The 22,537-nt window shown below is 45.2% G+C and overlaps 1 protein-coding gene across 9 annotated transcripts in view; it reads left to right on the top strand.

The window, feature by feature from the left end:
- The window catches only part of Eml6 (EMAP like 6), a 354,900-nt gene that overhangs the window by 279,852 nt on the left and 52,511 nt on the right, over positions 1 to 22,537 (top strand). For 8 of the 9 annotated variants that reach the window (XR_010057763.1, XR_010057765.1, XR_010057762.1 and 5 more), the window contains 10 exons: positions 5,412 to 5,490; positions 7,888 to 8,017; positions 9,311 to 9,409; positions 10,160 to 10,675; positions 14,176 to 14,384; positions 15,948 to 16,105; positions 16,588 to 16,702; positions 19,935 to 20,123; positions 21,400 to 21,572; positions 21,936 to 22,098. Coding sequence is in view for 5 of the 9 variants with exons in the window: in XM_063273849.1 (XP_063129919.1) it covers positions 5,412 to 5,490; positions 7,888 to 8,017; positions 9,311 to 9,409; positions 10,160 to 10,675; positions 14,176 to 14,384; positions 15,948 to 16,105; positions 16,588 to 16,702; positions 19,935 to 20,123; positions 21,400 to 21,572; positions 21,936 to 22,098 (1,831 nt within the window). In the remaining 4 variants the exon portion in view is untranslated. The remainder of the gene's footprint in view (positions 1 to 5,411; positions 5,491 to 7,887; positions 8,018 to 9,310; positions 9,410 to 10,159; positions 10,676 to 14,175; positions 14,385 to 15,947; positions 16,106 to 16,587; positions 16,703 to 19,934; positions 20,124 to 21,399; positions 21,573 to 21,935; positions 22,099 to 22,537) is intronic. The other variant, XM_017599535.3, reaches the window with a different exon arrangement.

Raw genomic sequence — 22,537 nt, 5'->3', positions numbered from 1 at the left:
CAAACAATAAATAGGAAGCTATAGAATTTGGGAAAAAAAGAAAGAAATTGAAATGTTTGTTTGGTTTTAGTATGTGTCACAAAAGGCAAGGGGAACGGAAAATAGACAGACTTGAGTTACCATGTGTCTAATTTACAGGTGAAGACGCCTTGCCAACCAGTTTGTGATGGAACAAAGAGCTAGAACATGTTCCTGATGGCAGTGTTAAAAATATAGGAAAATTAGACACACATCCTTGAGTTAAAGCAAATCACCATATATAGGCAATCTCAGGGTTTTTTTTTTTCCCCTAAGCTTTTATGCTATGTTTGGAGAAGGAAATCTCCAGAGAGAACCTGCCCCCAATTTAAAAAAAAGAAGAAAAAAAAAGTGTCGCTTTTAATCAGTAGCTGTGTGGGAGTTTCAAGCTTGCCAGAGGCAAGATGAAGCAGGGCAAGGCTCTCCTCCATGATCATGTCAGCTGTGAGCAAACGCTTCCTTGGCTCCACGGGCTTCACAGAGGCCCTTTGTCCACTGTGTCAATAGCTGCTCTGTAAGCTTGTATTGTTGCAAAGAACTGACAATCTTTCTAGGCAAGTGCTGCAGAATAGGCCATACTGGGACCCCGAACTGCTAAATTGGAGTCCATTAAGCAGGGAGCATTGAGATCTGGCTGTGCCCCACCGGGAGAAAAGATCCTTTAATTCAGCATTCCCATTCCGTTGGTGAAGAGGGAGCTCCCAAGAGCTTGCTAGTGCAGAATACTGTGGTTGCCTATGTTTTGCATAAATACTAACCCAGCAGGCCTGGTGGGTGAGGGACTTTACATAAGCAGGCACCATTCCTAAAGTCTTCTCTCACTGGGCTTAATTCTCCTTCCTCGCTTCATCCCAGAGTCTGTGAAAAACTTGCTCCCAGTGACAGCTCTGGGCAAGTAGAATAAAGCAGATTCTTGCTTTTTTTAATAAGGTGAGTGGAAGAAACTAAAATTAAAATAGCTATTAAACCCTGAAATGCTAAAAACAATCATTTCTAAGCTATGTTTAGGTGGGTGGTCACCAAAAACCTACATCGTTGACTTTTAATTGAATTTAATGATGTTTCCATAAATGGTCTCCTACAAACCTCAGGGCCTCGTGGTTTGAAGTAAAGCCATGACTTCTATACAGAACTGATAATTCGTTAAGTTGAAACTGCTAGGCATGGTAGAGCAGTCAGGCTTTTCCAGAGGCGAAGTGCTGCAGAAGGCTGGCTGCTCCCATTGTTCAGGTCAAATTGCAGCTAGTTCAGGCTAGACTTGTTCAAAGCCCCCACGCCTATCTGAAGTCAAGACTTCCCCTCATCCCCCCGCAGGCTGCCTCCTGTTCAGAATTCTGCTGGGGTTACTTCATTCTAGAAAGCCAGTAAGCCGCAGAGCTTAGCGAAGCCTGCTTCACAATTACTTTGCCTTCTCCTTAGTCGCTGCTCCGGCCAATTTTATCATCCGTCCCTTGCATTAGTACAGAGGTCTCTTCAGTAATCCGCCAAGTGTTGCCTAGCCACCTCTTCACTGACCTCTTAGCCTTCAGTCATTCTTGCGAATCCATGCCTCAGTGGGGTAGGTGTGTGGCCCTAGGCTTTGGGCACATTTTTCAGAACTCCCCAGGGTTCTCCACTCGATTCTTGGCCCTTCATTCTATTTTACCACTGAACTACCCTCTAGATAGCCGTTTCTCAACCTGTGGGTCGCAATTCCTTTGGGGGTTGAAGGACCCTTACACAGAGATCACATATCAGGTATCCTGAATATTGTATATTTATATTGCAACTCATAGCAGTAGAAAAAAGTTATGAAGCAGCAATGAAAATAATTTCACGTTGAAGTCACAACTATATGAGGGACTATATTAAAGGGTCACAGCATTAGGGAGGTTAAGAACCACGGCTATAGATGATTCTGGAAGACATAGGAACAGACCTAATAGAATATTTTAATAATGTATAGCTCCCACAGTTTTGGAGACTTCCTTTAAACCTGAGTTAATCTTGAAACATTGAGACTATGGTAGAGATAGCCTCTCTCTCTCTCTCTCTCTCTCTCTCTCTCTCTCTCTCTCTCCCTTCCCCCCCCCCCACTCTCTTACCCCATCTCTAGAATGTGCCTTCTTTACTACATCTTTATAAATATTGTCCTGTGTCTGGAGTTCTTTGAATCCCAGGATCCTATCCACAGAGTGGGAGATCAGTTATAAAATGGATCCAAGTGATAAGAGTGGCTGGGCTTTCCAAGCCATTTGCAAATTCCTGGAGCATCCTCAGGCCCATTATTCTCAGAACCATTTTTAAAACCTGAACGATTTACATTTTCTCTAAGAATACTTTCAACAACATTGCACATTGTCCAGATAAAAACTAAAACCCTTCAAACCTGTCTTCTGTAGTGAAGGGAAGCGAACCTTTCCACCCCATAGTCTCTTGCTTTTCCAAGCCTTACTTTCCATTCGGCTTATGCAATGGCTCATCCTGACTGCAGGAACTTTCCTAAGGGCTGGAACTCTGGGCGCTTATGTATTCAGGTCGTAGTGTGCTCTGCCCAACCCTCCTTCCCCGATATCTCAGCCTGGCAGCTTTTAGAGGGGAGAAGGAACTAGAAAGGAATACTAACTAAGGTATGTTAGCGTCCCTTGAGGGCCTTCCTGAGATAAGGCTATATGTCTGTCAGGGCAGCTTTCCTTCAGCAGCCAGGCCAGTGGGAAAAAGTCAGTACTGTGCTGAGGCTTCCCTATGCACTGGTTAAGCTGACACAAGACAGATCTTCAGCAGCACTTTCCCTTAAGAATAATGCTGCTGTGGCTCCTGTCCAGCCTCCTCTCGGGATTAGTTCCACTCGCTCTCTTTCAGGGCCTGCTTCCTGTAATAGAAACTCCTTGCTCTGAGTCATTTCAAGGCCCTCTTTTCTTTTGTGTCTTGGTTCCTTCTGCCCCCATCACCCTCACATCCTGGCCATCCCGATCACCTCTGCAGTTCTTAATCTGTTGAGTCCCTTCCCAAATATTACCTGTGCTCCTGGTTCCCCCACCCTGAGTCAAAACAAACAACTATAAAGAGTATATTAGATCAAAAAGTTAGTGAATGTTCTTGTGTTCATTCCACCTCGGCAGAGTTTTTCAGGGTGGCATTTCCAGTAGGATCTAAATCTGGAAGGATGTGGATGTGCTGAAAATGCTAACTCACCAGCTTCTAGCTGTGCTTTAAGTTTTTAGTAGCTCCTCCCACGTCTGATATTTTGAGCACTGTTTATAGATGCTTGGAAAGAAGCCTTTAATACTTGTATTGTGTTTTAACTTGCTTTCCTTTGGAGGCAGGGAATTGTCAAGTAAGTATCCACAGCACTCTGGAAAAGCTCAGGTGTCCAGTGAATGCCTAGTGCTGTGTCACTGGGAATCCATGAGCAAATGGGAAGGGTTGGTCCTGAAAGGGGCTGACTCTGCCCTGATGCAGGTTTCTTCCCATTGCTCCTCTTGTTTTGAAACAACGCGGCTCTAGACTGTGCTTGTGAACAAAGAAAGACACGCTCTCAGACTGCTTTACTGGTTGGGTTTTTAGAGTTTGGGACGTTATTTTTCTTAACTGAAAATAAAGATGACAAAAAGCATCAGATTGCCTTTCTGTGTATATATACAATGTTATGTGTGTATATATAGATACAGTGTTTGCGCTTGTATGCATACTCTATACTGTATAATATGTTATATATTATACAACCTCTATGTACCCTAGAACCGAGCCCTGTGTTGAATCAGAAGTTCTGACCCATTCGGTAGTTCCAGCACATTCTTGCTCTCATTGTAGCCCCAGGCTTGCTTTTGTCATATAGTTCAACATTTCTCGGTAAAAGAAGAAACCCACGTATTTTATTTGAAAGTCCCACTAAAGCAGAAGAAAGAGAAGATGTCCTGAGAGGCAGCCATGAAGGTGCAGAAATGTCTGTGGAAGGAACTATCCTGCCCCAATCCTGTGGTTTTGCTCAATTTGATGGTAACGATGTCAGCTGGGGATGTCATTTGCAGAGATGTCCTCTCTCCCCTTTTTAATACCATTTGGTCCAATTATCACTTATGATTACATAATGTGTTTTGATTGAAGAATTTCTGAGAAAATAAAGGTACTTTGTTTCCTCTGCCCCCCTCCCAAATCCATTAGCTATTGCAGCCGACAAGCTGACCTACTGAAAAACCTGAGAATTATTAGGCTAAATTATGAGTCAAAATTAATTTGGGAACCAAGCCAACCATTGTGCTGTGTTCAAGTCATCCAAGAGGATGTTGTTTCCTGATGGCGGGTCTCTCCCCAGCACACTCCCCGAGCATGAAACTGAGTGCACAGGAAGCATTTACAAAGCTTCCTTTTCTCTTCCCACAGTGTAGGCGCTTAGTGCAGTTTGTCCAGAGATGCCAGGGTATGACTTTCTAAACGTGTAGCCTGGTGCACTCTCATTTTTGTTTTAGCTCTTGGCTGGCATGCTGGGGAAGCATGTGTTGTACCACACAGGAATGTCTGTTCACTTGGGACATGCTTGTGCATGAGCGAGGTGCTTGCTGGTGGTGCCCTAACTTGTACTAAGTTTCTTACTTGCCTTTGTTTTCTGCTTCCAAGGGGATCCAGGTAACTCTTTCTCTTTGTGTTTGAACACTGACTGCTGGTGTGGGACTTGGGACAGGAGTTGCTGCAGGACTCTCTCCTCCCAAGCTAAGATTGCAGAAGTCTGACAAAAGGAAACCCACTGTGGCCAACAACTGGCCTACTTATACAGGCGTCCTTTAAAGTTTCCACTTAGTAAAACCTCTTAGCTAAATTTGGAAGTATCACTCATCAAAACTTAGAAGGAAAAAGCAAACTTTGGTGTGGTGACAGCAGCTTAACCATACCACATTGGGGGATGGGATTTTTCAGCCCTTTCTTCCTCTCGCCCTGGTCTGTGGCCAGACCAGCCAAATATTTTTCACACAGCCTCAGCCTCAGGGCCTATTCCAAAGCTTGGCTTCTAAGTCCTGCTACACAGCAGGCTGGGCTTTTGACCACCTGTTAGAGAAATGGTCAATGGGGTCAGCAAACATTGGGCTTGTCCTTAGTTTTAAATTGAGTCCCTCTAGCCAAGGGTTCTTCTTGGGCCCCAGGATATTGTTAGGTATTGGGAAGTAGGATCTGATGCTGCAAAGGTGTTATAATATAGCGAACTATAGTATAGCGAACTCTAACCTGTGAGCCCAGACCCACAACCGCAATAGGACAGCTCATATTTCTAATGGGGTGAGAGGAGAGCTGGACAGTCCCCGGGGGAGGGTGTCCTCTGAGATGGGAGAGAAGCAATGACCTCCCTGGCTCTGGCTTTAGCTAGGAGCTGGACCAGAAGCCTTTACTCAACCCTGTGCTTCTTCTGACTTCTGTTTCAGACCACCTGTTAGCCGTGCAGCTCCCCAGCCTGAGAAACTCCAGAAGAACAGCATCACTAAGAAAAAGAAGGTGATTGAGGTAAGCAGGTTCAGTGGTCTGATCGATAATGCTCTGACACAGCTGGGTGGTGCCTGCATTTGCCTGACTTAAAGGGTACATCTCATCGAATGAACACAAATGGGATCTGTTGGGTCCTTCTTGTCCCAGTCTCCATTTGGTATGGCATTGTATCCCCGGTCCCATCTCTGGAACCAACACCACATCTACTGGGTCATATTCCTTCTCCCTCAGCCCTGTCACCAAGCCCTTAGCAATCATCGCTAACTATAAAAGCATCGTGTCCCTTAACCTGGCTCCATTGTCCTATGCACTCTGCCTCCTGGGACTTCATCTCCTTTTCTATGGACAGGAAGGAAGTGGGTAGCATGTAAGTTGTCACCCTCTCTCGTCCCACTTCCACCGCAGTGCCAGGTGCTGTATTCGTTTCTTCTCCACTTCTCACATGAGAGGTGGGGACTGTTACTTTCCTTTGCAAATGAGGGATCTACAGTAGAAGGATGATTACGAAGCTCATGGGACCCATTCTCAAGGTCACCAGTCCAGTGAGGGGGAAGATCTGGGCTTACAGTTGAGATGTGAGGATCAGCTCCAGTGAGCCTACTCTTTTCATAGACCCACAGCCCAGTATCCTTTCTTCAAAGTTCAAATCTTTTTATGCCTTGTGCTGGCTTTCATACCCAAAGGAGTCTCACACTGTCAGTGAGAGTCATGTTTATGCTATGAAAACTTCAGCCAGAGTAGCCTTGCTAGCTCATGACCTATGAGTCCCTTGCAGCTAAAAACCTCTAATTGCAAACTCACCACTTAATGTTCTCCAGTGGTATGGAGCTGTGAAGTCCTATGTTTTTATTCTGCAGCCTGGATACCTCTCAGTTCCCCACACTGTAGTTCTTCCAGAACTGTCTCTGGGTTGTCTCCGTGAGACCTTAATTTATAACGTCCCTCATGTGGAGCCCTCGTACCCAGCTCCATCAAAACTGTGTTCCACAGGCTTCAGCACATACTTACCTGCCCTTCTCATATATGTCTGTCTCTGCTGATAGACCATAAATTCTTGCTGGTATCAGAGAGGTTGTTTGTTTGTTTGTTTGTTTGTTTGTTTGTTTGTTTTCCAGACAGGAACTTATTTTGAGATATTTATTTTGGAAGATAGCTCAGGTTTGGAAGTACAGCTGCTGTGGGACTTGGGACAGGATCCAACAGTAGAAGGGCCATCATAAGCCAAGATGGTGCCTATCTCTTGTCAAGCAGAGGCTCATAGGTACCTGAAATGTTTTTCCTTTAAGGAATTCTTGAACTTCTGTCATAAACACATTGAACTTCCTAGTACCTGAGTTTACAACTTCTGAAGTATTTCGTCTAGTGAGACCACCAATGTCTGTTCTAAATTCCCAGAAGGCTGTCTGACTGACCACTCTTGGTTCAATTGGCTGCTTTATTCAGGATAATGTCCCATATTACATACATTCCTGGAGAAGACTTTGGGGGAATCTGGAGCTGAGTAGAGACTCATTTAGTTGAAAGGAAGAGAAGGGCTTTCCAGGTGAGAGGGACATTAGAAAACAAGTTGAAACACTAGGAAAGCCCATGATCAATGGGCTAAACATTGGTCAGCTTCTCTGGTATGCTCAGAAGATGGTTGTGTATGGGGGTAGGTCTTGTGCTAACTCAAGGAGTTGAGGCTTAACCCTAAAGACAATAAAGATAATGACTGCATTTTAGGAGCTATAATGTGATGTTTGCAACTAGCAAACTTCAGAGAGAGTTAGGGCCGGACTTGGGGAACCTGGAGAAGCAGGACCCACCCAAAATAAACCATGTTTTAGAGCTAACACAGGGTCAGGCATGGAGGAACTTAGTATAAGTGCGTTGAATGGAATCAAGAGTTGATCCGAATCAGCCACTGCTCTTTGTCATAGAGGATGAGACAAGAGAAAACTATAAATTCAGAGTACTGTCTAGTTGCTGGGAAAATGCAAACACACAGCAACTTTGTGGCTTGAGTCATAACAAACACATCAGGCATGACCTCCGCTCACCCAGCAGCCTTAACTACTCATGGCTGCTTATGGGACCTGCTCATGGTGGTCTCTAAGCTAAAGAGTGAATATCTGCCAGGGCATACATGTGAGACTTCTAGGTGACCGCTAGAAGCCACCCAGCCTGTACATTGTGACTCAGTTGAAGAACCTAGAAGTCACTTTAGTTTACTTAGGGAAAGTCACTGTTATTTAACATTTCAGGGGACTGGAAAAGGGAGCTGTGTTTCATCTTCAGCCAGTCCAGTACCTTCAGTGAGTGATGTCAGCATCACATATAGTATATTCCTGTGACAAATGTGGCTACTCGTGCAATGTGGAGTGTGGCATTGCCACTCTGCTGTTAACCTCTAAGGATGACTAACTTTGTTCATAGGAGCTGGCTCTGGACCATGTGTTTGGCTACCGAGGATTTGACTGCCGCAACAATCTGCATTACCTTAATGATGGTGCCGACATCATTTTCCACACCGCAGCCACTGGCGTTGTGCAGAACCTCACCACAGGTAGCCTCGCCCACCCAGCTCTTGGATCCAGACCTCCTGCCTTTCTAGCCTCAACCTGAACTGACCATGGTCTAGGCACTAGCGGGAGCTGCCTATGCTTCTGCCAGCCCCTCTGCAGTGAGAGGGAAGAGAGTCTGGGGAGAAGCCAGGGTAGAAACAGAAATGAGGCTAAGAGGAAAGCAAATGGAGCCAGTTTCCATCTCTCAGAGTGGTGATCCTCTGGCTTCAGTCCCCCGAGTGTTAGAGTGAAAAGTGTGTGCCAGGGCCCAGCTTGTTTTGACTCTGGAGCAATATCCACAGAGAGAATGTCATCAATAGAAGTACTCAGCACCTCCACCACCGCCACCATGATTTCAACCAGGAAATAAAGCTTTAAAAGGAAACATTTCAAACAGAGAGTGTGTGACAGAGCCACATCCATATCCTCACCACCAGATCACATAGATCGGCCCTTTACCTCATCAGCTTCATAGCTCATGGCCCCTGGCTGGGTCCATGCAATTCATGGATATATTTGAGTGCAGTCACTCAGTCATTTTGATTTTCCTCCCTTTTGGGTAGGAAGGCTTTAAGGTTTTTCATGTTTTTTTTTTAATTTTTTAAGGCACATGCCATGATTTTAATAGCACTATGCTATATCCCCTTGATTTCCGATGCTAAAACGTGGACATTTGAGTGGGTTTTAAAGGGCCTTTAGGAAGTCTGGAAACGCACTTACTGCAATAGATGGTAAAGTACTTCCTTCTACTTCCTGTGAACTATGTTGACTTTAGGATAAGGCTTTGACCGGTGCCATTCAGGCATCCAGGAGGATCGATTCCTGCTGTGGGGACTCTGTAGTCAGGTCTCCTAGGGCCACTTTGCCCAGGACAGCATCACCTTCGGCATCAGTATCTTCAGCATCCCTGGTCCTCTGTCAGATCAGGGGTGGATGATGAGGAAACAATCTTGTGTCCTTTAGTCCCTGGAAGGCTTTGTGCTTGATCTGTGTGCTGGACCCACACAGGCAGTGGGCAACGCTAAGGCAGATTGTGGTTCTATGAGAACGGACACTAGCTTCTGTCCTTCCAGACCTACATCAGAGCGTGTGATTTGGTTTTTTTTTTTAAAACAGTTCCCCCATAGCCCCAAGGACAATTCTGAAAATGATAATTTGGCTTTTCTAAAAGCATAGTCTCTTATAAGGCATTTCCAGATTCCCCAATTCAGCTCTGTGACAGCTGCAGAGAAAGAGAGAGCCCGTGGGCCTCACTACTCACCTCCCATGATTCTCCCATGATTCCTCTTTTCCAGGTGGCCAGAGCTTCTACCTGGAGCACACGGATGACATCCTCTGCCTCACCGTGAATCAGCACCCAAAGTACAGAAACGTGGTGGCTACCAGCCAGATAGGTAGGGCTGCTCGCTGCTCATGCGGCCACACAAGGCCGCTGCTCTATCAGCTCTCAGGAGAGGAGCAGCTCAGACCCTTTCTTGCCGATGTCTCAGTTGATTTTTTTTATTTTTATTTATTTTTTTTTGAGTCTTAAAATATAACACTTGTGTAACTTGATACATGTAGTGACCAGAGATTCTGAGGGACCATAAAATCAGGCCAAACCTTGTTAATTAAACAAATAGATGGTCCTCTTCCTTGCAGACTGGACCCTAGGTGTAAGCGAGCCCCGTGTCTTGAACCTGGTGACTATGCTTGGCAAGGCTGTACTGCAGCATGGACGCTGGCTCCCTGCTCTGAGAAACTGCCTGCCGCAAATGTGAACTTGCACATTTGTGAAGTCATCTGCTTTTGCTTTTACTTTGTCTTTTCAAAGGAAGTCCTTCCAAAAGACTCTCTTGCTTTATTTCATCAAAGCTACATCCATTTTTTTATTTTAATTTTTTATTTTTCTTTTACTGGATTTTTTAAATTTACATTTCAAATGTTTCCCGGACATAAGCCCCCTATCCCATCCCTCTCCCCTTCTTCTATAACGGTGCTCCCCTCCCCCAACCTCACCCCCACCCAGCCACCCCACCCCCACCGTGTCCATTTTAATGCTTCATTGGGAGTCTGCTGGGCTTGGGCTGAGAGCTGCACTGATAAGACTTGCTCTGTTATTGTTTCCCTTGATGCTTCTTCATTGTCACTGCCCACCATTGCAGCTGATACTGCAGAAAGCACAGGTAAGGCCATCCCAACTGGGACAGTTCCCATCCACACAGCAAGATCATGTCAATGTATCACGTGCTGGTTGTATCTGGCTGTGCTGCAGATACAAACCCATTGTCACCAGTTTCCTCTGAGTAAAACCCTCTGCAAGCATGTCAGACATGAAAGTCCGTATGCTCTGCCTTCAACAGCAAGTTCCTCGGTGTCTTTCCTTAGCCAGGTCAGACTAGATGTCTCTTATGCCACCCTCACTGTCACTGTGATCCCTGAGGAAAGGCCTTTAATGGAACACAGCACTGAGGCACCACCATCTCTGTCGTGCCCCCCACACTCAGGAACAACACCTTCAGTTCATATCTGGGATGCAGTGACCAAGCACACCCTTTCCATGCTGCGGTGCTCCCACTCCAAGGGGGTGAATTACATCAACTTCAGCGCAACCGGGAAGCTCCTGGTGTCCGTGGGCGTGGATCCGGAGCACACCATCACTGTCTGGAGATGGCAGGAAGGTAACATGCTGGGCTTCGTGTGGCTTCCACGGGGCTCCCCCGCCCCCATAGAGTGAGCTGGGATGGCGCTCCAGATTGCCCTTCCCAACCCTCATGGGTCCCGCTTCGAGGCAATCACAAGCCCTGGTGAGCTGCTCTCAGACCCACTCTACCCCCACGCCCGTTGCCAGTTGGAGGCAGCTCAGGTGGCTAGTGAAGGAGCTGTGGGCATGTTGGGAACGTGCTAACAGTGTCCCTGTGCATCATCACTACCTCCCACCAGACACTGTCTTCAGTGCTCTTTCTGGTGGCCTCTGGATTCTGCTCCAACTGTTTCACCTTGGCTGCCTTATTAGAACCGAAGTGGCTGACCATGGTCTCCGAAAGCAAATTCTAGCCGTTCAAGTATTTTTATGCATTATTGTTTCTGAAACGAGGATCCACCTTAATCACTCTGGGTTAAGACACTTTAGGTCATCAGAAAACACAAATATGATTATGATTCATAAAGTAGCAAAATTATAGTTATGAAGTAGCAACAAAGATTTTTTTGGTTAGAGTCATCACAACATGAGGAAATGTATTGCATTAGGAAAGTTGAGAACCACTGGTTTATAGTATAATTAATGAATTTCCTCCTTATTCATCCTCAAAATACACACACACACACACACACACACACACACACACACCAGCTGCTACTAAATTTGTAATTGTCTTACAATTAAAAATATGCAATTTTCTGAGTATATCCTCAATCAGCCTTGGCAAAAGCAGATCCAATTAGTAAGGGCAATAATGAGGTCTGTCTGAAGCTGGTATCTGGGACACGCTGAGCAGGCAAGTAGAGAGGAGGCACGACTCCAATCTGGGACTCTAGAATCCCATTATCTCTTCATCTTCGCATGGAAGGGGTGGGCAGAAGGGCTTTAAACACATGTATACGTTTTGAGAAAAGATGCCGTCTTTCCTGAGCCCCACTTATGAGAGGCCAGTGGCTGACAAATGTTAAGGACAAGTCTCACAGTGCCCTGGGAGCCAGCCAGATCCACAGTATTTTTAGGAAACCACACCTCCATACGCTTATTGACAGTTCACGTGTCCAAGTGTTCCCACAACCCATCTCTTTGGGATGCAGATTGATTGCTTATGATACCAGGTGGTCAGTGAATCAACCAGACAGTGCCGACGAGAAATGGAGTTGCTTACCTTACAGCCTCGAAGCATCTCGGAAGGACTAGGAACATCTTTTACCCACTTCCAGGACCAACCCACCAAAGTCCTGCAGTTCTTTCCTGGCAGGCTTTCCTTCCATCTCCATGAGTATTTCCAAGGACACAATCCCCATCACGTCCCCTGTTAATTCTTTTCATAAAGTCCTCTCTCTGTGGGGCAGAGTTCTGTTCCAGGTGCCTTCTTGCTTAGCTGCTGACTCTAGTCCCAGTTCCTGAGAGAAGAGTGAGCCCATGGCCCCTACCCAGTCTCCTGTCTTCAAGCTCATGCTCCCTTTTTACTTCCCCTCCTTGTCCCTCTAGCCCACTAGGCTTGCTTTAACCTTAGCGCTGGACTCTTATCTGAGGCTCTTCTGACCTCACAGGGGAGTGAGGACTAGAAAAGTCAGTCCTTTTCACGGCTCCCAGGAGGAGAGAAGCTTGGAGTGTGCTCTCCTTGTGTTTGTCAGTCTACGTAGAAGGGCTCTAACCAGATACTACCTCTTCACAGTTGAATGGACATAACTTCTCTTCCCTTCTCTAGTGTGTTATATCTTTTTCCTTCGAGTCCTACCTTCCTATAAATAGCTTATATTGAGGGAGCACATACATACATTTGTGTTATCAGTAAGGAGCATGGTGTGCATTCCTGAGTTTCTAGTGGATCGTTTTGGAGAGCACATATATGAATAATAAGATACTTAATATATACTTTACATTATTATATAATAATGACTTTAAGTGAACTTATCATATACAGCAAGTGTTTCAGGTCCTATATATGTCTATGTAACTTGTTCTGAACAGACTAGAAACCAAGACACTGTCTCTTCAATGAAAAAACCTATGATACTAAAATAAGAGGAGAAAACCAATGGTTTAAATATGACTCTCATAATTTTGCATTTTCTCCATAGCTGATGAGGCTGATGTTTTTTGAATCTTTTATTGGCCACTTACACTGATGCTTTTATAATCTGCCTGTTGAAAGGTGTTTGCCCTAGAGATGAGAGTGTCTACCTACAATGATGTGTTGGTCTTTATAGACCATTAATGTGAATCCTGACTCTTATAAGAGTTGCAAATACTTTTCTTCTTATCTGTTGTTTACTTCACACTTAATTTATGTTATCTTTGGAACCCATAGGTTTTGAAAGCCCCAGGTAGTGAGGTATATGTTACTACTGTGATAAGTTTCAATTGCTGTAAGTGTTTAGATCATCATATGGAGTAGAGAAGCTTTCCTGACACAGTCTCCCCTAGAAAAGGCTTCCTTTGTGGAGTATCTGGAGCTAAAGGGTGGGCCAACTTCCTTCAAAATCCACTACCAACACAACCTTTGCTCTCCTGGAAAGTCATCATGAAAAACAAATGAACAGAAGATGAGAAGAAAAAGATCTGGATAAATAAATAATAAAGAGGGAGAAAAGAAATTGGAACTGAAACATTAAGAACATATGAAAAGAGCCTTGAAGAAAAAGTAACAAGTTTAAAATAAAAATGTAAACTTAAGGGGTTTAAAAGAATAGAAAGAGAATCTTCAAAAGCAGACAAAAGGAATAGAAACCCAGAGGTTTTAAAAGGAGCCAAAGGAATTGTAAAGGGAATGGTCAACATGGCCAAGCACTTCCCTTGCTTCAATTCTTGGCTTCTCACCACATCTTAGCTGGTACTATTGCTGTACCAACGACAGGCAGGGAAGCTGAGGGCAGAACAGAGAGGTGAAGATGTTCAAAGCTGTTCTTCAAGTGAAGTTCAGATTCAAGATGAAGGTTCAGTAAAACACAGAAGAAATTCAGAACATGGAGTAAGAAAAGCAAGTAACTAAATATAAAAAGCACAAAATTAAACCCAAACCCCACAAACTGAAAAGGAATGCTGAGGTTAAAGAAAATAAATGAAGGGAATCTTAAGCAGAAATAAGAAACTAAAAGGTGTCTAAAGAATCTGAGCCCAAGTGACCTTAAGACAGGAGGGGCCTGCTGGGGTGAATAGTTCTGATTTGGGATGAGGGAGATGTGGATATGATCAATTCTACCTGTCTAGAAGCTTCCACCTCATTGACCATAGTCATTTCCTGCTCTAGTCATGAATTTGTGGGTAGGGGTTCTGTTAGCAGCACCCACTTCTCTGGCAATTACCCAGACACTCATATACGCCCTCCTTGGGATGTCTGAGGGAGAGCTGATGCAGTTAAAGGAACACTGACCTTATTCAGAGTGAATGGAAGACCAGCCTTGGCTGTAACTTCCTACCCTAGTCCAGGAACAGAAAAAGGAATGGCCTCATGGGACTCTGTCACCCACACAGGTACCAAGGTTGCCAGCCGAGGGGGTCACCTGGAACGAATATTTGTGGTGGAATTTCGCCCTGACTCAGACACACAATTTGTGTCTGTCGGAGTCAAACATATGAAGTTCTGGACTCTAGCGGGAAGTGCTCTGCTGTACAAGAAAGGGGTCATCGGGTCCATGGAAGCTGCCAGGATGCAGACGATGCTGTCCGTGGCTTTTGGTGCTGTGAGTTACAGCAGATGTTTCCTCAAAGAGGGTCCTGAATCCCTCAGGCATGGGCATGGGATGATGGGGAGGGGGTTGGCCAGGAAGCTAAAATCAACAAGAAAGCCACTTCCACAGGGTCTCTTAAGTGGCCTTTAATAATCAAATGTTTCGTACCCTTAGCATCGGTAGGTGAATTGATCTCGATGTGTGCACGTGTGTGTGTTTGTCAGTGTGCTGGTGGATATGTGTAAGTGTGGATACCAAAGGGCAGCCATGGGTGGTGTTCACTCCATAGAGACAATCTGTCACTGAACTCTCAGGGATCTATCCCCCTGTCTCCAGTTCCTAGCACTGACACACAAGGATTTACCACAACAGACTTTTTAAAATTTAGGATCTGGGGACTGAACTCAGGACCTCATTCCTGCAAAGGCAAGTCCCTTAATTAACTCCATTTTACATGTTGTTGTTGTTCTTGTTCTCAAAATGTTGAGTCAAAAAGTATTAGTTACTTTTCTCACTGTTATGACAGAATAGCTGAGGAAAGCTACCTAACCAAGGAAGGGTCCACTGTGGCAGGTGTGTCAGATCAGAGCATCGTGGCAGGAGAGAAATTATGGCACAGCGTGAGCATGTGGTGCCCACACTCAGCAGGCAGAGGAATGTATTCCTGTGCTCAGTTCATCTTCTCCTCAGTCTGACACCCTCCAAAATGGGACCTTGCTACCCACATCCAGGGTGATCTTCCATTTACAAGGTCCTTTCTAGAAATACAGACACATGGAGAAGTGGTTTCCATGATGATTTCTAACCCATCCAAACCGACAGTGAGCAACCATGAAGGGGTAAGGTGACACCAGTGTAGACACTGCTTAGGCAACCCCTGTGGATGCTGGGAATAATTTCCACCCTCAAGGAGAGGTCCTTTTTCTTCTTGGCCCTCCTCTTCCTCCTCCACAAATACCCCAACCAGTAGAAACTTCTGGCCTATATAAGGCAGCTCCTGGTATTTCAAGTCTGATGTGTCCACTTGCTAGGCAGGTTTCCTCTCTGGTTGGGCTTGGCCCTTCCCCTGCGGTGGCCTGTGGTGGTCTGCCTTGTGCTGATGCTCCAGAGTTGCACACAATAGGGACGCAAAAATGCCCAAACCAATTAGCCAGGTGACTGTCTTCTTGTTCCACAGTTCTCTGCAAATCTGTTTGGCCCAGTTCAGATCAGACTGATAGTGCTTGGCTGGTCCTCTCAGCAAAGGAGCCAGTCTGGCTGGAGAGATCATTCAGTGGCTACGAGCATTTACTGCTCTGCCAGAGAACCTTAGTTCAATTCCCAGCACCCACTTAGGTATCTTATAACTGCCTGTAACTCTGGTTCCATTGTACCCAATGCCTCTGGCCTCTACAGGTACCCCTATTCTCATGTGCCTGGACACACACACACACACACACACACACACACACACACACACACACTCATGCATAATTAAAAATAATGAAGATTAATCTCAAACCAAAAGAGGAGCCAGTGTCTGAGAAAGTACCCCTCAATGTGTTCCTGATTCCCAAGTTGTTCCTTTGTTTTCAGAACAACCTCACTTTTACCGGTGCCATCAATGGAGATGTCTATGTGTGGAAGGAGCACTTCCTCATCCGGCTGGTGGCCAAGGCTCACACAGGTCCTGTTTTTACAATGTACACCACCCTCCGAGATGGACTTATTGTGACTGGTGGAAAAGAACGGCCGTAAGCAAAGGTCCCTCTTGGGGACTTGTTTGCTAATATCTTGGGGCAAAATGACCGAACCCTGTGCCAATTGTGGTGTCCCTCTCTGTTCTGCATTAGAGCAGTCTGCCATCTCTGCAGGAGAGCCCAAGGTCTTTCCAATAGGGCAGCAAAGAGGGCCACTAGTAGTTAAAACCTTAAGAGATAATTCTCAAAAAGCTGTTGTGACTTCGCTCTTGTAAATACTACTCATAGCTGCTCTTGGGGGAAAGGAGAACCAAAGGAACCTGTAGTTGGAAGGCAAGATTTGTTTCTATTAGTAGGCTAATAAAAACATGCTGGCTTTGAGGATTACACTTGCTGTCCTCCATTATTTTTGCACTTGAAGGCAACTTAGGAAATCTGTTGGGCCTAGGTAGTCACACCGTCAGTGTCTGGTGTAGAGGGGCCTGGGAAGGGAAGTCTTGAGGCAATGGGTAAGTGCCTTTTTATACCTTTTTTAGGACTAAGGAAGGAGGAGCTGTAAAGTTGTGGGACCAGGAGATGAAGCGCTGTCGGGCCTTCCAACTGGAAACAGGGCAGTTGGTAGAATGTGTGCGCTCGGTGTGCCGCGGCAAGGTGAGCATGGCTGACCTGTGGGAGCTACTTCTTAGGACCGAGCTGAGGAAGGAGATGGGGCTTTCTTTTTCTCCAGTCACTTTGCTAGCATGTGTTTGCTCAAGCCTTAAGTTCGTCAGTCAGTCATAGCCGAGAGAACATACCCCTCCAGGAAGGCCGGGTGTATCTTGGAGGTGAGTTGGAGGGTTTCATGTTTCATTGATGAAGGTGTCTTTCTGTCTACCTGACAAGAAGTCACTTAGGAAATGTTAGCCACTGTCATTTCAATTACTGTCCTCATAAGCTGAACAAAACGTGCAAGCAGTCATGTTTACTGACCCATGGCCACTGGATGCAGCCGTAAGGAGTTAAGTCAATTAGAGGGTCCACAGTTTATCAAGTGCAATCAGACTTTCTATACCTTCATTAGAAACAGATATAATGACAATTGCCAGGATCGATTGCCAGTGTTGGGGTAGAAATCTCAGCTGACATCTGGACAAACCACACCAGGCCAACATGGTTCCACACGGAAATGTTTAATGAGAGAAGAAGAGTAGAAGAGGAGAGGAGTAGAGACCGGCCATGAGTATGTGGAAGGAAGGGAAAAGGGGAATGGGGAGAGAAGGGACAAAGGGAAAGAGGGGAAGAGGGCAAGAGCAAGGAGCAAGGCACAAGAGAATGAGGAGGGGGCAAGCAGCCCCTTTCATAGTGTCAGGCGCAGCTGCCTGTTGCAGGTAACTGTGGGGTGGAGCATACCTGGCTATTGCCAGGTAACTGTGGGGGTGAGGCTTAGACAGAATGCTAACAGCCACAATGCAATGAAGTTTGAAAGCTTCACAGGGTACACAGGATCAGTATCAAAGACCAAGGTCACCTGATATGGCCCTGGGAGGAGTTAAGTTAGTCTAGAAGGAGCTTAGAGTCCGTGGGATGTTAGACAAGAAGGTGGTAAAAGACTCTGCTCAAGCTCCTGCCCAGGGCAACTGGTAGAAAAGGCAAAGTGAGAAGGCTGGGGTTCTTTTTTTTATGGATTTTTTTTTTACTAGATATATTTCTTTACTTACATTTCAAATGTTATTCCCTTTCCCGGTTTCCTGCCCATAAGCTCCCATCCCCTCCTCCTCCCTCTCCCCCTCCCCCATACGGCTGTTACCCCCATCCACCCCCCTTACTGCCCTACCTCGACATTCCCCTGCACTGGGGGTCCAACCTTGGCACTGGTTGGTCCTTCCTCTTCCACTGGTGCCCCAACAAGGCTATTCTCTGCTACATATGCAGTTGGAGCCCTGGGCCAGCCCATGTACAGTCTTTCGGTAGTGGTTTAGTCCCTAGAAGCTCTGGTTGGTTGGCATTGTTGTTCTTATGGGGTTGCAAGCTCCTTCAACTCTTTCAGTCCTTCCTCTAATTCCCCCCAAGGGGGTCCTGTTTTCAGTTCAGTGGTTTGCTGCTAGCATTGACCTCTGTATTGGACATGCTCTGGATGTGTCTCTCAGGAGAGATCTATATCCGGTCCCTTTCAGCATGCATTTTTTAGCTTCATCAATCTTATCTAGTTTTGATGACTGTGTTTGTATGCATGTGTATATATATATATGGGCCACATGTGGGGCAGACTCTGAATGGCCCTTCCTTTTTTTTCCTTTCTTTTTCTTTTTTTTTTTTTTTTCTGGAGCTGGGGACCGAACCCAGGGCCTTGAGTTTGCTAGGCAAGCACTCTACCACTGAGCTAAATCCCCAACCCTGAATGGCCGTTCCTTGAGTCGCTGCTCTAAACTTTGCTTCCATATCCCCTCCTAAGGATATTTTTCCCCTTTTAAGAAGGAGTGGGAGCATCCGCATTTTTGTCATCCTTCTTCTTGAGCTTCCTGTGGTCTGTGGATTGCATCTTGGGTAATTCGAGTTTTGGGGCTAATATCCACTTATCAATGAGTGCATATCAAGTGTGTTTTTCTGTGATTGGGTTACCTCACTCAGGATGATATTTTCTAGTTCAATCCATTTGCCTAAGAATTTCATAAAGCCGTTGTTTTTGATAGCTGAGTAATATTCCATTGTGTAAATGTACCACATTTTCTGTATCCACTCCTCTGTTGAAGGGCATCTGGGTTCTTTCCAGCTTCTGGCTATTACAAATAAGGCTGCTATGAACATAGTGGAGCAAGTGTCTTTGTTCTATGTTGGAGCATCTTTTGGGTATATGCCCAAGAGAGGTGTAGCTGTATCCTCAGGTAGTAGAATGTCCAATTTTCTGAGGAATCTCCAGACTGATTTCCAGAATGGTTGTACCAGTCTGCAATCCCACCAACAATGGAGGAGTGTTCCTCTTTCTCCCCATCCTCACCAGCATCTGCTGTCACCTGAGTTTTTGATCTTAGCTATTCTGATTGGTGTGAGGTAGAATCTCAGGGTTGTTTTGATTTGCATTTCCCTGATGACTAAGGATGTTAAACATTTCTTAAAGTGCTTTTTGGCTATTCAATATTCCACAGCTGAGAATGTTTTGTTTAGCTCTGTACCCCATTTTTAATAGGGTTATTTGGCTCTCTGGATTCTAACTTCTTGAGTTCTTTGTATATTTTGGATATTAGCCCTCTATCAGATGTAGGATTGGTAAAGATCTTTTCCCAATCTGTTAGTTGCTGTTTTGTCCTAATGACAGTGTCTTTTGCCTTACAGAAGCTTTGCAATTTTATGAGATCCCATTTGTCAGTTCTTGATCTTAGAGCATAAGCCATTGGTGTTTTGTTCAGGAAATTTTCCCCAGTGTTCTTACCAACAGACACTTAGCAAGTCATTTGAGCTCTTCCTATTTTAGTAACAAAGCAGCAGTCTCACTAGCAGTGCTTTTTATTTTTAAACTGTGGCAAAAGCACATAAAACTTAGCATTTTAACTACTTTGTGTATAATTCATTGTCATTAAACACATTTGCAGTCTTGTGCAACGACCACCGCTGTCACCTTCAAAGGTTTAATAAGAAAATATTTGAGTACTGAACATCCACTCTCCCTTCCCATCCTGCCCCTGGTACCCAACTCCCCTTATGTCCCATGAACTGGATCATTCTGGGGACCTACTGTCAGGCTCATAGCAGGAACAGCAGAGAGGGCCTGTGTCAAGACAGACATGGTAGGTTGGTTCAGCATTAAGTTAGAAAGCCTACTAATAAAAGTCCTTCACACATGTCATCTGTCCTTTCAGCAGTTGACTGGACTCATATAGCTCTTTTTGTAACTATTTTATTTTAACAGGGAAAAATCTTAGTAGGAACCAAAGATGGTGAAATAATTGAAGTTGGGGAAAAAAGTGCCGCTTCAAACATCCTGATTGATGGACACATGGAGGGGGAGATCTGGGGCCTAGCCACACACCCCTCCAAGGACATGTTCATCTCAGCCAGCAATGATGGCACAGCAAGGATCTGGGACCTGGCTGACAAGGTAAGGAGCCTACTGTCAGGCTCATAGCTGGAACAGCAGAGAGGGCCTGTGTAAAGACAGACATGGGGGGTAGGTTGGTTCAGCATGAAGTTAGAGAGCCTACTAATAAAAGTCCCTCACACATGTCATCTGTCCTTCAGCAGTTTATCTGTCTAGATAAACTTGAATTGTGAAGACTCTTATAGCCCAGGTTGGCCTTGAGCTCAATATGCAATAAAGGAAGACTTAGAACTTTCTACTCTTCTTGCCTTTACTTCTCCAGCACTGGCAATGCAGGTGATCCCTGTCTTGTAGTGCTGGGAATCAAACCAAGGGTTTCGTGCATATTAGGCAAGCACTCCACTGAGTCCCTGACACTGATGATTCTGGAATAATCAAACTGAGAATTACTATCTTTTTATAAAAGGACACGGGCAGAGGGAGAGGGATACAAACGTTTGAGAATGTCATATGTTTCCATCAGATCCAGGAAGGTTGGGGAAGCTCATCTGGGGTAAAAATGTAAAATATGAAGAAAAAGGTCACTGAACCTTATTCAGCACAAAATAAACACAAAATTCTGTTTCAAAATGGCTAAGAAATGTTTTGGTCCCATTTTTAGTATAAGGGTCAAAGAACAGTCATGCAAACACACACAGGTGCTAATTTGGTTCTAATGCTATAAAGTTTACTAAAAACGGTTCTACTCACTGAAAACCCAGGTATATGTATAATATGGATGTATGGACATATGGTATATGTATGTATAATGGATGCTTCCTGGATGCTACTGTTGATGCTCACAGAACTCTTCCAAGACTGCTTATCGGTCTCCTTTCTGTTCAGTGGCAATGGCAATAATGGGCTCACACACACACCCAACTAGAAAGTGGTCGTGCAGTCAAGAGCCGCTTAGTGTGCTCAAGTTCACATTCTTCTCTTTTAGCAAGAGGGTGTCGAAGCCTAAGGTCTGGGTCTGGCCAGCCGCCTGTTTCAATAGGTGAAGCCACATCCATCACCTGCTATCCACAATTAGCATGACAAACACGTAATTAGAACACAGATCCTACAGTGCTCAATGTAAGGTTATGTCGACATAACAGGCAATGTTTGCCCAACCCTGTCCTAAAAGGTGCTATCCCCTGAGCAGCTCTAATCATGAGGCCCAGGGAGGTTTACTATGAGACAGCACTGGAGTCCTTCAGTGGGAGCTAACGTAGTCTGATTTCCCTGTCCTGATGACTTCCCCCAGAGATCAGCCCAAGTGGCTTACGTGACTCTCTGTGTCTCCATGTAGAAACTGTTAAACAAGGTGAACCTGGGCCACGCGGCTAGGTGTGCAGCCTATAGCCCTGATGGGGAGATGGTGGCCATCGGCATGAAGAACGGAGAGTTCATCATCTTGCTGGTGAACAGCCTGAAAGTTTGGGGGAAAAAACGAGACCGGAAATCTGCCATCCAAGATATCAGGTACATATGAGTGGTCTGAACCGGGAGGGTAAGACTCCTTTCTGGGGTCCTTCTGGTGATGGTGGGGAGTCAGACCTGGGGGTGGGGAACTGAGTTGAAAGCATTGCTTTTACAGCCAGCTAATCAAGGGTACTGCCCATACGGTCTTTTTAGATATGATGATAAAAGTACTTGTAATTCTACCAAAGATACATAACATTTTTTCCTGTGGGATTAGATTCAGAAAAATTGTTTAAGTTCCTAGAACTTGGGGAGAAGCTAGGCACATGTAAGTTGGGAATTCATCTCACTGTCAGAGCCAGCCCATCTTTGTGTGTCCAGATCTGCCTCCTCATGGACCTTGCTTTTGATTCCTCCCCACAGAATCAGCCCAGACAACAGATTCTTAGCTGTGGGTTCTTCTGAGCACACAGTTGACTTCTATGACCTTACTCAGGGCACAAGTCTGAACCGCATCGGCTACTGTAAAGACATCCCAAGTTTTGTCATTCAGATGGACTTTTCTGCAGACAGCAAATACATTCAGGTATGTTTCTGGTTAACTTGTCTCTGGGACAACCAAGAAAACGGTGTTCCTATAGTGCTTACTGTGCCCTGGGCACCATACTAATTTACCCATGACAGACTACTTCCAAGTAATATTCCTTTCCCCCTATTTTATACATATAGTGACAGAGGCTTGGATAATTAGAAAGCAATAGTGTGTGTGTGTGTGTGTGTGTGTGTGTGTGTGTGTGTGTGTGTGTACCCATCCTTTAGTAAGAAACAAGAACAAAGCAAGAATCCTAGGGAGCATATTCCTAGTCACCTTTAGCCTGCTTTCACCAGCTCTCATCAAATTTTCCTAATTTCTGGCTGAGGAGATGGTGCAGCAGGTAATGCCTGCTGCTAACCAAGTTCAACCCCTCCCCCTGACCCACAAGATGGAAGGAGACGAGATTCCTACAATTTGTCCTCTGACTTCC

Source organism: Rattus norvegicus, chromosome 14 (genome assembly GCF_036323735.1).
Source record: "Rattus norvegicus strain BN/NHsdMcwi chromosome 14, GRCr8, whole genome shotgun sequence".
Taxonomy (NCBI): Eukaryota; Metazoa; Chordata; class Mammalia; order Rodentia; family Muridae; genus Rattus; species Rattus norvegicus.
Note: the sequence above shows the minus strand (reverse complement) of the source record. Positions and strands in the feature narration are given on the sequence as shown.